This window comes from Somniosus microcephalus, chromosome 2, assembly GCF_052327205.1.
Source record: "Somniosus microcephalus isolate GS21.2 chromosome 2, FLI_Smic_1.0, whole genome shotgun sequence".
NCBI lineage: Eukaryota > Metazoa > Chordata > Chondrichthyes > Squaliformes > Somniosidae > Somniosus > Somniosus microcephalus.
Window position 1 is genome coordinate 23785619 of NC_140988.1, and position 11907 is coordinate 23797525.

Consider the following 11907-nt stretch of genomic DNA (forward strand, 5'->3'; position numbering starts at 1 on the left):
ATATTTGAAGAAAGCAGGTTGTATTATTTCCCAGGCTTTGGGAGTCTTTGCTGCGCTCAGCACAGGCCACACACGAACTCTTGCCTATTGACCCAAATTAGCATGTAATGAACATGGTTATTGGGAAACGATCTAAGCAATCCGGACCTTTCTCTTAATCAATACAAAGCTGTCGACTTGTGCAGTCACCGTCTGCAAAGCAGGTTTTTAAGTCCCTGGGCCGTCAATAACAAATAGCATCCTCTGCTGGTGCCTGATCCCTCTTTGAATGCAGTGAATGGCGGTAGTGTGGGACTCAGTGGGAAGTAGCCTGATCCTTTGTGAGATATTCATGTCTCCTGACTCCGGGAATCCAAGCAAAACCCTGATTACAGACAGTAGTCACTTTTTTTTATATACCAGCGGCCCTTAAAGAGACCGTCGCCATTTGATGCACGACCAGGCGCGCAGACGGAGATACCTGGAATGAAAAAGTCCCGACAATTTTGTTCAAAAAAAAAAGTTTATTTGGTTTTTACCTTTGTATATAAACATCATATAGTTTTGCTGACGTAGGCAGATTGTGTGCATCACTTTTTAGCAAGTTCTAAAACCAACAAACTTTGTAACATAATGCAACTACAATATTTAATTGTACTGATACACTGAATGAAAGAACTGTTACCCAGCGGCGTGTCATTTCTGTCTATCCCTCTGCACTAATGTTTACAATAACTGGCCTTTCTTTCTCCGGTTTCACACTGAATCTTGGTTTGGTCTCTCCACTGTCTCCCATCAATCCGTCAGCAATGAGTTGTGGATTTAAATGAAGCCCACATATCATTTATTATTAAAACAGGAGGTTTTAAAGTGACGCCAGGTATGGTTTGATAAACAGCATGGATAGTAGGTTGACGCCATACTCAAGGCGCTGCCTTTAGATTGATAATTGATGCCTTCTATCTTACTGCGATTGTGGATCTGGGGTAGTTATGAACCTAATGTTATGTCAGCTGTGGTTCAGTGGGTTGCACACTAGCCTCTGAGTCAGAAGGTTGTGGGTTCAAGTCCCACATCCAGGGACTTGAGCACATAAAGCTAGGCTGACACTCCAGTGCAGTGCTGAGGGAGTGCTGCACTGTCGGAGGTGCCCTCTTTCAGATGAGACGTTAAACTCTCTCAGGTGGACGTAAAAAACCCCATGGCACTATTTTGAAGAGGGGGAGCAGGGGAGTTCTCCCCAGTGTCCTGGCCAGTATTTATCCCTCAACCAACATAACAAAACCAGATTATCTGGTCATCATCACATTGCTGTTTGTGGGAGCTTGCTGTGTGTAAATTGGTTGCTGCGTTTCCTGCATTACAACAGTGGCTCCACTTCAAAAGTACTTCATTGACGGTAAAGTGCTTTGAGATGTCCGGTGGTCGAAAGGTGCTATAGAAATGCAAGTCTATCTTTTCTTTCGAAAAGGTCGGAGATGCAGTCTATTTGTATTAACGAATAGGGATACAAGGTCTGGCCAACAGATCCCAAATGGAACTGCAGCCCTGTCCTAATGTCTCCTTCTTTGGCTCAGTGTCAATTTCTGTCTGATTACACTCCTCCTGTGAAGCATCTTGGGACATTTTACTACATTAAAGGCGCTATATAAATGCAAGTTGTTTGTGGTGACTCTCGATATGCTGAGAGTAACGAATTGAGTTTTTTCCCACTGTGTTCCTTGGAGTGCACGTGCTGGGATCAAGTCATTTTTCGTAAGAACGTGACTGATTTCAGATTGTTTTTTCTCTATCGAATGTTACAACGAAATGCAACTGGAAACTAAGAGGAAAATGAGCGATTTCCAGAAGTGTGGTTTGAGATTTGAAACAAATGATTGTAGTCAGGAGCCAGAATGAAATACAGTTTCAAATATCCGTAATACCTAATTCTTAATTAAAAGCGCCCCATGCAATCTTACTTATTACCCTGTCCCAGAGACAGTGTCTGGTGCATCTCGATATTAGTCCCGAATTCGTCCTATATTTTACCCACCAAGTCATCTCCTGGAACACCCCACCCCGATATTATCAGATAATCAACATTTATGATACATTTAAATCGGTGTCTGAGACTTGAGTCGTACTGTACCAATACTCAGGACGGCAAACCAACTTAATTGCTACATTTGTTTTACATGAAAGAATAAATGCTGTCAGTTAACTAACAGAAACTTGTTACACCAAAGCTGTGGGCGCCCAGGTAAACGTCAAGCTGAAAGGAAAACAGTGCGAAATCGGGCTCAAGTGCGCTTTTGCGCGCAGTGTGAAATTAGTTCCACTTCTGCCTTCAATTACGCTTTAAATGTAGTATTTTGTGTTGGTGTTTCAAAAATACATTTTGCACCATTACCGCCGGTATTGCGGTTGCTAATTCTGCGGGTGAAATTCCTGAGTTGGGTACACCAGAGGGCAAACACAGCGACATTGTACATTTACACCGTGGGGTTTTTTTTTATATAGCAATTAGTTATTAATATTGTTAATTATTCCACCGTCCTGGCGCCGAATGGTCATTTATTTTGCACGTGTTCCCGATGCTCTTTGTCGACTTCAATGGGGAAAAAAAGATCCAACTGCACCTATGTTTCTAAAATATCGCTTTCTAATTTTAAGGGCCACCTCTTTATAAAGAATGATTGCCCAGTGGCTGAATGTCATGGAGCAGGAGTTGGTACCTGTGTCAGCTGTTGTCCTCTGACCCCGTCACGTGCCTCATGCTGTTTTTTATTTCCTGATTTTTCATTCTAATTTTCCATTCTGATGTTTCATTCTGATTTTTCATTCTGATGTTTCATTCTGATTTTTCATTCTGATGTTTCATTCTGATTTTTCATTCTGATGTTTCATTCTGATTTTTGATGACTCCTTTTCATGTAAAAAACAGCATCGGTTTTTAAAAAAAAAATCAAATGGAATAAATGTCAGGGCGGATTAGGTCACTTGCACTGATGAACTAGGCTTAGAGATGATGGGGCCGACCCCCTTGTTTCCCACCTACACTTTCCTTCTCGTACGTTATTACCCTGATCTACAATCCGATGCAAAGTCATCCATTTTGTTAGTGCATCAAGTGAACTGATTCGGTTGCCGGTCTGTAGAGTTGCATTAAAGTCATGTATAATCAAAGGTCTCGCCCTTTCAAAAAAAAGAGAGAACTCCGGTTCTGTATCAATTTTAATTCACTGTGCAATTGACAGAACCGCCTCCAGCGCAGGAGTATTTTCCCCCTCTGGAGTCTGACACGTTCAGTCTAGCAGTGGGTGAATCCCATCAGCATACAATGGGACGCCAGCATTTCTCTTTAGCAAGTTCTCCCCCTTTTACAGTTTCGGCGGCCGCAGTAACACGAATGGAGAAACTACAATTACATTCGATATTCTCATTAAAACTATACACCATTTAAACTCCCGACCTGAATACAAAAGCCTTCTCATGGTAATTGATCAGTTTACTGAAGCAACAAAAAAGGGAAGGTGCTTAATCAGTGAAATGTTCGCATAATGGTAATAAATGATATTGTCTAATTTCCCCCCTAATTACTTTAATGTCGCTCAGTTACTTTTGAGGAGCTTCCCAATATAATTGAGTGGATTCCTTTCAAATCTGGAGCAGATTTGTTGTTGTTGCAAATCCTTCTCTCAAACGCCGTAAATATTTGAATCTCAGAATGAAACCCAGCGTTGCCTCTTTATCCAGCAGCTTGAATTGTACACATCCAGTAACAATCAAGCGTGGAGGGTCTACACTGAATAATATGCTTATTGCACCAGAAAGGAACCGCTCAAAATGTTAATGACCCTTCGTCAGACTTTGTTCTTACAGTGCAGATCTTCCAAAATACCAGGCGAGTTCCAACAGCCCAAGTCTCGAAACAGAACGCCACTCGCATTCGGCACAAAGGGCCTGATTTCATCAACCATTATTCGGTTGTTGAATCGAGATCCCAAGGTGATCTTAGGGTGGATTGGATTACGAATTTAACGCCCTAATATATTCGATTTCAAGCGCTCGCAGCTATCATGTCTCGCCGGGGGAGGGGGGAATCACAGCAATAACATCACCGCAACGAGTTCATCAATCGGTTGGAAAGTTACTGATAAAGTGAACACCGGGCTTGAATGTGCGGTTGGAAAAAACCCGCGGCAGCCCATCCGAGATAGAATATGTGGCCCCTGCGCGCTTATCGAATCAGTGAGCCAGGTTACCAGGCCATAAAGCCTCCACTTGTAAAGAAACTTTCCGCCAGCAGCCGAAACGCAGACCATCACTTCTTGGAATGACCATATAATTTATTAAACGCTAACGAATTAAAAAGATACCAGACTTTTTCTTTATCCACAAACACAAATTCTGGCAACACTTGGCATTCAGACTCCACAAGATTCCAAACACAAGAAACGAAATCTATACATTAAAAACCAAGCCAGCGCTAATTTAAACTGATCTTTTCTTATACAAAATGTATCTTACACATAAATATTCACAGTTCTTTTTTTTCTGTTCGGTATTTAATACATGAGTTATTTACAAGTACCGGTGCGCCCTATACTCCCCTTCTCCCCCCACACACACACATAACTGAGCTTCCACAGTCTCTGATCCGAATATATTTCTAGATACCGATCTTGGTATAAAAATGTTCCACAAACCAGAGGTGCCTGATGCTGGAGATCAAATGCGCTCTGTCCATTTGAGTAGAGACGTATCATCAGCCATGAGAATTAGTGCTTAGCAGCGCCGGGGCTTCTGATTAAATCTTCCCATAACTTATATAGACTATAAAAATATATACATCTCTGAAAATGTACAGAGAGTGGCAGAGAGAGAGAGTTTAGTGCTAGGTTCTGCAGGATTAGGAATAATAAAGTTCCCCCCGTCTCTCCTTAGGAGCTTTCGTTCTCACTCGTGTGGACGTGCAAAGTAGTCGGTTTGTGTTTCTTTAGTAACTGGGAAATCTTCTCATCGTCGGAGTTGGGATCCAGCGGCTTGTTGTATTCATCGTCCTCGTCCTCGTTTTCCGAGGTGCCCTTCAGCCTCTCTGTCTCCGAGTCCTGTTTTTTCTTGGCTGTTGCCATCTCTGCCGCGTGTTTCTTCCTCCATTTCGTCCGCCTGTTCTGGAACCAAACCTGAATTGAAAGAATGGCAATGTCTTCCGGTTTGTCAACAATTGAAGGAACGCAAGGATTGCTTCACAAAGAGACACTTTTATGCAACAAAACACACACAAAAAAAACACTTTCTCGCCTCGCCCTTTGAAAACTATCAGCAGACATCCCTCCGAGCGTGTAGCGCCCCATCCGCAATGTTTAGCAGATTTATTTTTGTTCTAAGGTTAAGGTTGGCGATTTTGACATTTGCACCGAATGTCGAGAGCTGGCTTTACACGTGTATAATTTGAGAGCTCATACTGGGAGGACAAGGCTGGGGCAGGGGAATCCGCCACCTCAGGACTGTCGTGCGCTGGATACTGCCACTTGTTTGTTGCTAAGCACACAAAACCCACTCTGCATGAGCGCAAAAGTTACAGTATTTAATTCAAGATGCGCTTTGGAGAGAATGAAGTTTTTTGGATTAGCTTTAATTGTGATACTGTACATTTAAATATGGCTTATCCTTACCAAGTACAATTCTACATCTTTTAGAATATTGATCATGTACTGTTAAAGTCTTATCTATAGGAATTGTATCACATACGCGCGCCCACATATACTATCCATGGAAAGATAAATTAAGCACTGCGATAGTTTAATCTTTACTTAAAAGCACATAAAGTAAGTTATTTATATCCCAGTATTAAGGTGCACAGGGCTTTTTATCGTTTCTTTAAAAAGAGATAGATTACAATTTTGCAATATTCGAGTAATAATTATAGTAGATTAACGCACCAAATATGCACAACCCTTTTCCTAATTTTTATAATAGATATTTAGTTGTGGTGTCATCAACTTTTCTTTAATTGTTGGTGTGGTGGACGCTCTTTTATCGGAGATGGCAATCATTGGGGCAGAATAAATGTCTAAACCATTGCGCGACATGGTCCTAAACAGATACACGAGTAAGACAACCCGCACATTTGCAGATCAGACATTGCTACCGGTTGCTGCTTGAAAAAAGGAAGAAAAATTATATGTCAGAAAAACAAACTTTGCACATTCAATGAGCAACTGGAAATATCTAAACAAGGCGAGTGTTGCTGAGTGCAACGTCCTCCTTTAGACTAAATAGCAGTGCTCTAAAGATGATTTAAATTGGTGATAGAACAACAAATGCTAAATTAAGATGTGTCTGTGGTACAAAGCTGCACTACCTGACCAGGAAACAGTGGATTATATATTTTTTTAAAACACCAGCTCGCACATCAGACTTGTGAATGAGTTATTAAAATATTTTAAATTTAATCTGCAGAATTTTAAAAATTGTATATTTTCCTAATCTCAGTAGATCAAAGTTACGGTTTGTGAATCTATTTTTTTTCAGTGAAAGCCGTTATATTTCCCACTTGACGCGTTGCCTCTTCGACATGTCTTCGTCTCCACTGCATTTTAATACGTGCTGGCAACACTCATAGGAACCATTCAAGATTTGTCAAGACAATCCTACCTTGACCTGACTCTCCGTCATCCCCAGCGAATATGCCAGTCTCGCCCTTTCAGGTCCAGCTAAGTATTTCGTTTGTTCAAAAGTTTTTTCCAATGCGAAAATTTGTTGTCCCGAGAATGTGGGTCTGGTGTGTTTTCTCTTGCCGTCTTTATCAATTAGCATGGCGCCCTGATCTGGAATGAGATAGCATTAAGAGTGTTAAACTACTAATAATATTTGCTCGCCAGATTTCGGTTAAACGCGGTGAAAAGGATTACGGATGCACCATTCAAATTGGAACAGGGAGACATAATATATGATAAATCTGCACATTTAATGTTGTCAAAATAAGAAAAACTAATACGAAGTTTTTGTAAACTGGCAATTGGCCAAATCAACACTTTTTTAGACAAATAAAACAACCTCTATAATTATATTTTTCACCGAACAACCTAACTGTCCGTTTAAGGCAGAAAATCTCTCCATATTGTTAGATAGTGACGGATCTTATCTGATATAGATGCCCTATTAATTCGATCCGAGTGTTTACTATTAAAATAATACAAGCATAATCAATCATTAAGCTTAGTTTTAATTGGGAAATGCATTTACTAAACGTTGATGTTTGCCAAAAGAGTAATTAAAATGAACGGAACGAAACAAGTTAGAAAAATCAGCCAAAATCTGCAATAACATAAGTGTTTTTGATCTGACTGGTTAAAAAAGAAGGAACACTTATACTTACGCGGTGAGCAGCCCAGCCTGGCGTCTCTCCAAGGTGGACTCTGCATGACTCCCGGCCAGAAGATGGGAGTCCTGCCGGGCAATTCGGCCAGTGGTTTGGGATAACGGGCTACAGCCGCCGCCGCCGCTGCCGCCGCCGCCGCCGCACTCGGGCTGAAGTACATGCCGGGCGGCGGGGGACTGAGACTGGTGTTAAAACGAGGGATTCCCGTAAGCAAAGCCGAAGCGACCCCGCCTCCTCCTCCTCCGCCGCCCCCGCCGCCGCCGCCGCCTCCCACGCCCGGGAACATCAGCGGCCGGTTGAGGATGTCGTTGATGCCGTGAGGAGTGGCGGACGACAGCTGCTGTGTCAGGAACCCGGGCAGGCTGGACTTAGACTTGAGCCCGGTGGTGGTGACGGCGGCGGCTGTGCTGATGATCCCGGACGGGCTGGAGGACGATGAGATGGAAGGACCACCGGCTTCTGCCCCGGGCTGCATAGAGTAAGGGTACAAGGGATTCTTCATCTCGGTCATACTGTGCAGGGCCGCTAACGGCGGGCTGCTCAGCACGAACGCGCTCTGCCGGGTCCCATCCATCTGCCCGACCGCTAACATTACCAAAAGTGGTCAGATTCAGCCACAAGTTCTCACAAGAAAAGGGGAGGGAAGAGAGAATTAGAAAAAAAACAGCAGCGATTCACTTCTATTCAGATCAAATCCAAAAAAAAAGTCCAGTTTTTTTTCTCCCCTTCTGATCCTTTTCACCTTTTTTACTGGGGGTGGTTGTGGAGGGAGGGGGGGGGGAGAGAGATACAGTATTTGCTTTTCTTTTAAAAACAAATAAAAGCGACAAAACAAAATGATTAAAACAACAAACCAGCCGTTAAATTCCCAGGTGCGGTGACGGGGTTGGGTTGCTTCTGTCTCTCAGAATTTTTTATGCATTTTTTTTTGTGGGGTTTAAAGCAAAAGATGAGACTTATTGAGCTCTCGCCTTGCCGCCCCAGATGAAACAGCCTGAGGTAATAAAACACTCTCATCACTTCAGGCGCTTTCTATCTGGGCTGCCTTGAGGGAAAAGTGCAAAAAAACTTTCCGGCTGTCAATCAAAGCGGCCGGGGCGCAGCGGGACATGCGCCGGGTGATTGGCCACAATCCTCGTGACGTCGCACCTTCTTGCCAAACCACCTCCTTTTAATTGGTTCACGAGTAAAGCCCGCCCCCTGCATATATTTGCATTTTTAAAGAAACAGAAAATGGTTTGAAACTACAATAGCGTGTAAGAGAAAGGGGGTGGCGGTAAAGTCCAAATGACCCTTTATTCAGGAGCTTGAAAAAAAAAACATCTGTCGGCGACTTGTTTTGTTAAACTAATCTAAGGTTCGGATTATGTTTTAAGAATTGCATTGACCTGAAATATCTCCTTTAAAAACACTCTCTCGCTGGAATAAGCACTCCCGACGCGCAGTGTTTGTGTTCAGATGTTAATTGGGTAACATACGCTTCCTAAGGAATGTGTAAATTAAATTGTTTTTAATTAAACAAACGTAAATGTTAGCAATAACACCCAGGCGACAGACGCCAGCAGGGCCGAACGCGTGTCGGGGATGCGCTGCACTGGCTCCGACCATTCACGCTAAATGTTTCTGATCGGGTCAAGTAATCTGAAGTTATTTTAACATAATTACAGGAACAAAAACACAACATCTGCTTTGAACTAACCTTTAGCTCTTTCGATATCATAAAATCTTCCGCGTTTTGTCGTTATATCACGGCACGTTGTAAATTAAAACCGTGATTTTCGAGAGAAAATATACAATTGGTTTAAAATTAGATCTGATGCAATAAAGTCGGACACGGATTAATGAAGTGAGGTGATTGTAATGCATGCTTGGACTGATTTTTTCCTAAGGCCTGTTTATTCAGAATCAGTCGTTCATGGCGAATGGTCAATATTTCTCTTAGGTGACCGTGTTCTGTTTCAGATGAAGTCACCTTTATACCGTTAAATGGGCTTCACAAACGACAGAGACTTGCGGGTTCCAGAACTTTGAAAAGCAGAATATATGTTGCCGTGATTAACTGTTGTGAGTGCCACCTGAAACTATGTCGATGTTATAATTATTCGCTGGCAATAAAGTACAAATGATGAAAATGAACTGACTATATTCAGACCCTTCCCTCCCTCCAACCACCACCGCCGGTTCAGTGCAAGCGACCATTTATCGGTTCTCTGAGATCGTTTGTTTTATCAATGACAATGCAATCGGTAAAAGATAAATCAGTATCTCCGCTTGGTTAAAACAGAACAAACGCAATATACTGATAGCCGCATAGAGCTTCGAATTAAAAGACCAGGGAATAAAGTGTATAACTTTTGAAATAGCATGTCGCGCTTTTTACAGCCTTATAGATAGATTTTAAAATACAGATGGCCATATTATATGTTACAGAAAATGACGTTGGTGAAATCCCAGTCAACGGAGTAATACATTTTACTGTTAAGCGAGTTAAAATACGTTTTCAGGAAATGTGCTTTAGTAAACTTTGGATAGACTGTTAGTTTTTTTTATTATATATACGTAAACTACACTTAATAACTGGCACTGGACATCAGACGGACGTGTCTGTATATACCTTCCCCTTTGTAAAGACACCAAGGGATTCTGGCTTGCTGGTAAAGTTGGGAAAAGTTAATGGGGCTGTGCCGCTCCTACTTACAGAAAGTATTTTAATGTAGATAGAGTTACATAAATGTGTATTTGGGTAAATCAGTGTCCTTTATAGTGAGCTACATAAAGTAGCAGAACATAGCTTATGCTCAATATAGCCTATATATATATGTATGTATATACACCCTCTATTCTATAGATGAATGTATCTATATATATGGGTATATATATGTTATATATAACGCAAGAGCCCAAATCCCAAACCAAAGCTGTACTTGTTACTATAACATTTAAGTACTATGTATTTCGGATGCATATTTTGTTTATTATTAATAATACGTTTTGTAAATGATTGCGATGACAGAAAAATTAGATCCTTCTTTTATATTTGCATTTCACTTTGTTTGCTGAGATTTCGTGATACATTTGATATCTGTCGGAGATATGCCTTGTGAGTGACAACGGGTTTCAGCGCTCAACCCTGGTCCTACACCAGTCAGTCCATGGTGCTTCCCCGCCGGCTCTCGGCGCCTCTGATTTCTAGTGCTGTGGGCGCTGCAGTGAATTGAACTGAGACTGGGGGCAGTGCCGCCCAGGGTGGTGATCAAAAACTTCTACACCGCACGGAGGAACGGCCTCTTTTCATTTCTACAGACCAGGAAGATGTTTTCAGTTAACTAAAACCTTTACCCATGAAGAAAACAAAAAAGAAGCGCTGGAAATGCACCAGAAGTCGATCAGCTTCAGGTCGTAACATTTCACCAGAAATGGGCTTTATTCGAAAATTCGACCTTTTGGGTTCTTTAACTGAGGCATTTAGAGTTATATAAGCTCTAAAGTTACCTTATGCAATAGTTATCCTTTGTGTGCGAATTATCAGCTAATTTTAATTCAAAATAAATATGTTAGCTTTGGAAACCTTTGGTATTCTTGCAATGTGTCAGAAAGAAATGTATAATTTGTTAGAACTGTAGATTGTTTAGACAATGGGAGAAATTCGAGCATGTATATAGTATTAAAAGGTGCGCTTTAACTGGTTTACACTAAGTGTGGGACTTGGATGGACGGCTTGATGCTGAGCGGTCACCAGGACACACCTCACTTGTAGAATTGCAGCAACAGCGGCGCTGAGCCGCTCATATCGCGACACCTAGCGGACAAAGGCAACGGCGCAGCCTGGGCGGATCGCCCTTATTTTCCGCGTGGAACAGGGTCTTTGGAAACCAAACAGCAACTTGGCAGCATTAAAGTACCGCGTCCGTGCAAGATCTATGAAAACCGGACCTGCTGGAGGAATTAAAAAAACACCTTTTTTTCATCAGCTGAAACTCGGGAGGATGCTGGGCTCTTTTGACTCGGTTTGGATCTAAGATCGGTTATTAGATTTCTGTCGCCTGTATTTAGCTGGGACCGGGAGCTGAGCTTGGTATAAACTGTATATTGATTACTTCACTGCCTTTAGGGCGATAATTCCAAAATTGATAAACCGAAATATTATCCTCTATTATGCCGAAACGATTTGACGTTTGTTCCCTTATTATTTCCAAACAGCGAGAGTGTAGTGATTTGAATCCATTCATTGTGATGTATCCTCTATTTGGAACAAGCACCGGGAGCGAACTTTGGTCAAGTTTTGTCTTATTAGATCTTGCTGATCCTGATTGCATTGAAAGCTAAATCTGTGTAAAGTTGCTGTTTGTATTACACAGTATAGTGCAGTGGATAACAAGACATAACATCACACCTCCCAATACTTAGCAGACAGGCTCATTTGTTTCTGTGTGAGGCGCAGGCTGATTGCAGTTGGAGGCGAGTTTGCAGGCTGGTGATTCAAAGGAGGTGTGTTTCCATTAATGATTACTTAATTATTAACCGCAATAATCTGTTATTCACTCCCCGGAAAAGTGAAC

General features: G+C 41.9%; 1 protein-coding gene across 1 annotated transcript; it reads right to left on the reverse strand.

The window, feature by feature from the left end:
• Nucleotides 1-490: 490 nt before the first annotated feature.
• On the reverse strand, nucleotides 491-8371 carry nkx6-1 (NK6 homeobox 1). The gene is made up of 3 exons (XM_086007480.1): nucleotides 7346-8371; nucleotides 6622-6794; nucleotides 491-5147 (listed from the first exon to the last, which is right to left on the reverse strand). Exons 1-3 carry the CDS (start codon nucleotides 7938-7940, stop codon nucleotides 4905-4907), a joined length of 1011 nt encoding a protein of 336 aa, XP_085863606.1. The 5' UTR covers nucleotides 7941-8371; the 3' UTR covers nucleotides 491-4904.
• Between the last annotated feature and the right edge of the window lie 3536 nt (nucleotides 8372-11907).

Coding starts and splice junctions, on each gene's coding strand:
- nkx6-1 (XM_086007480.1), bottom strand. CDS start 7,940: ATGTTAGCGGTCGGGCAGATGGATGGGACCCGGCAGAGCGCGTTCGTG. Junction 6,795..7,345: donor CAGGCTGGGCTGCTCACCGC/GTAAGTATAAGT, acceptor ATCTCATTCCAG/ATCAGGGCGCCATGCTAATT. Junction 5,148..6,621: donor TGACGGAGAGTCAGGTCAAG/GTAGGATTGTCT, acceptor CTTTCAATTCAG/GTTTGGTTCCAGAACAGGCG.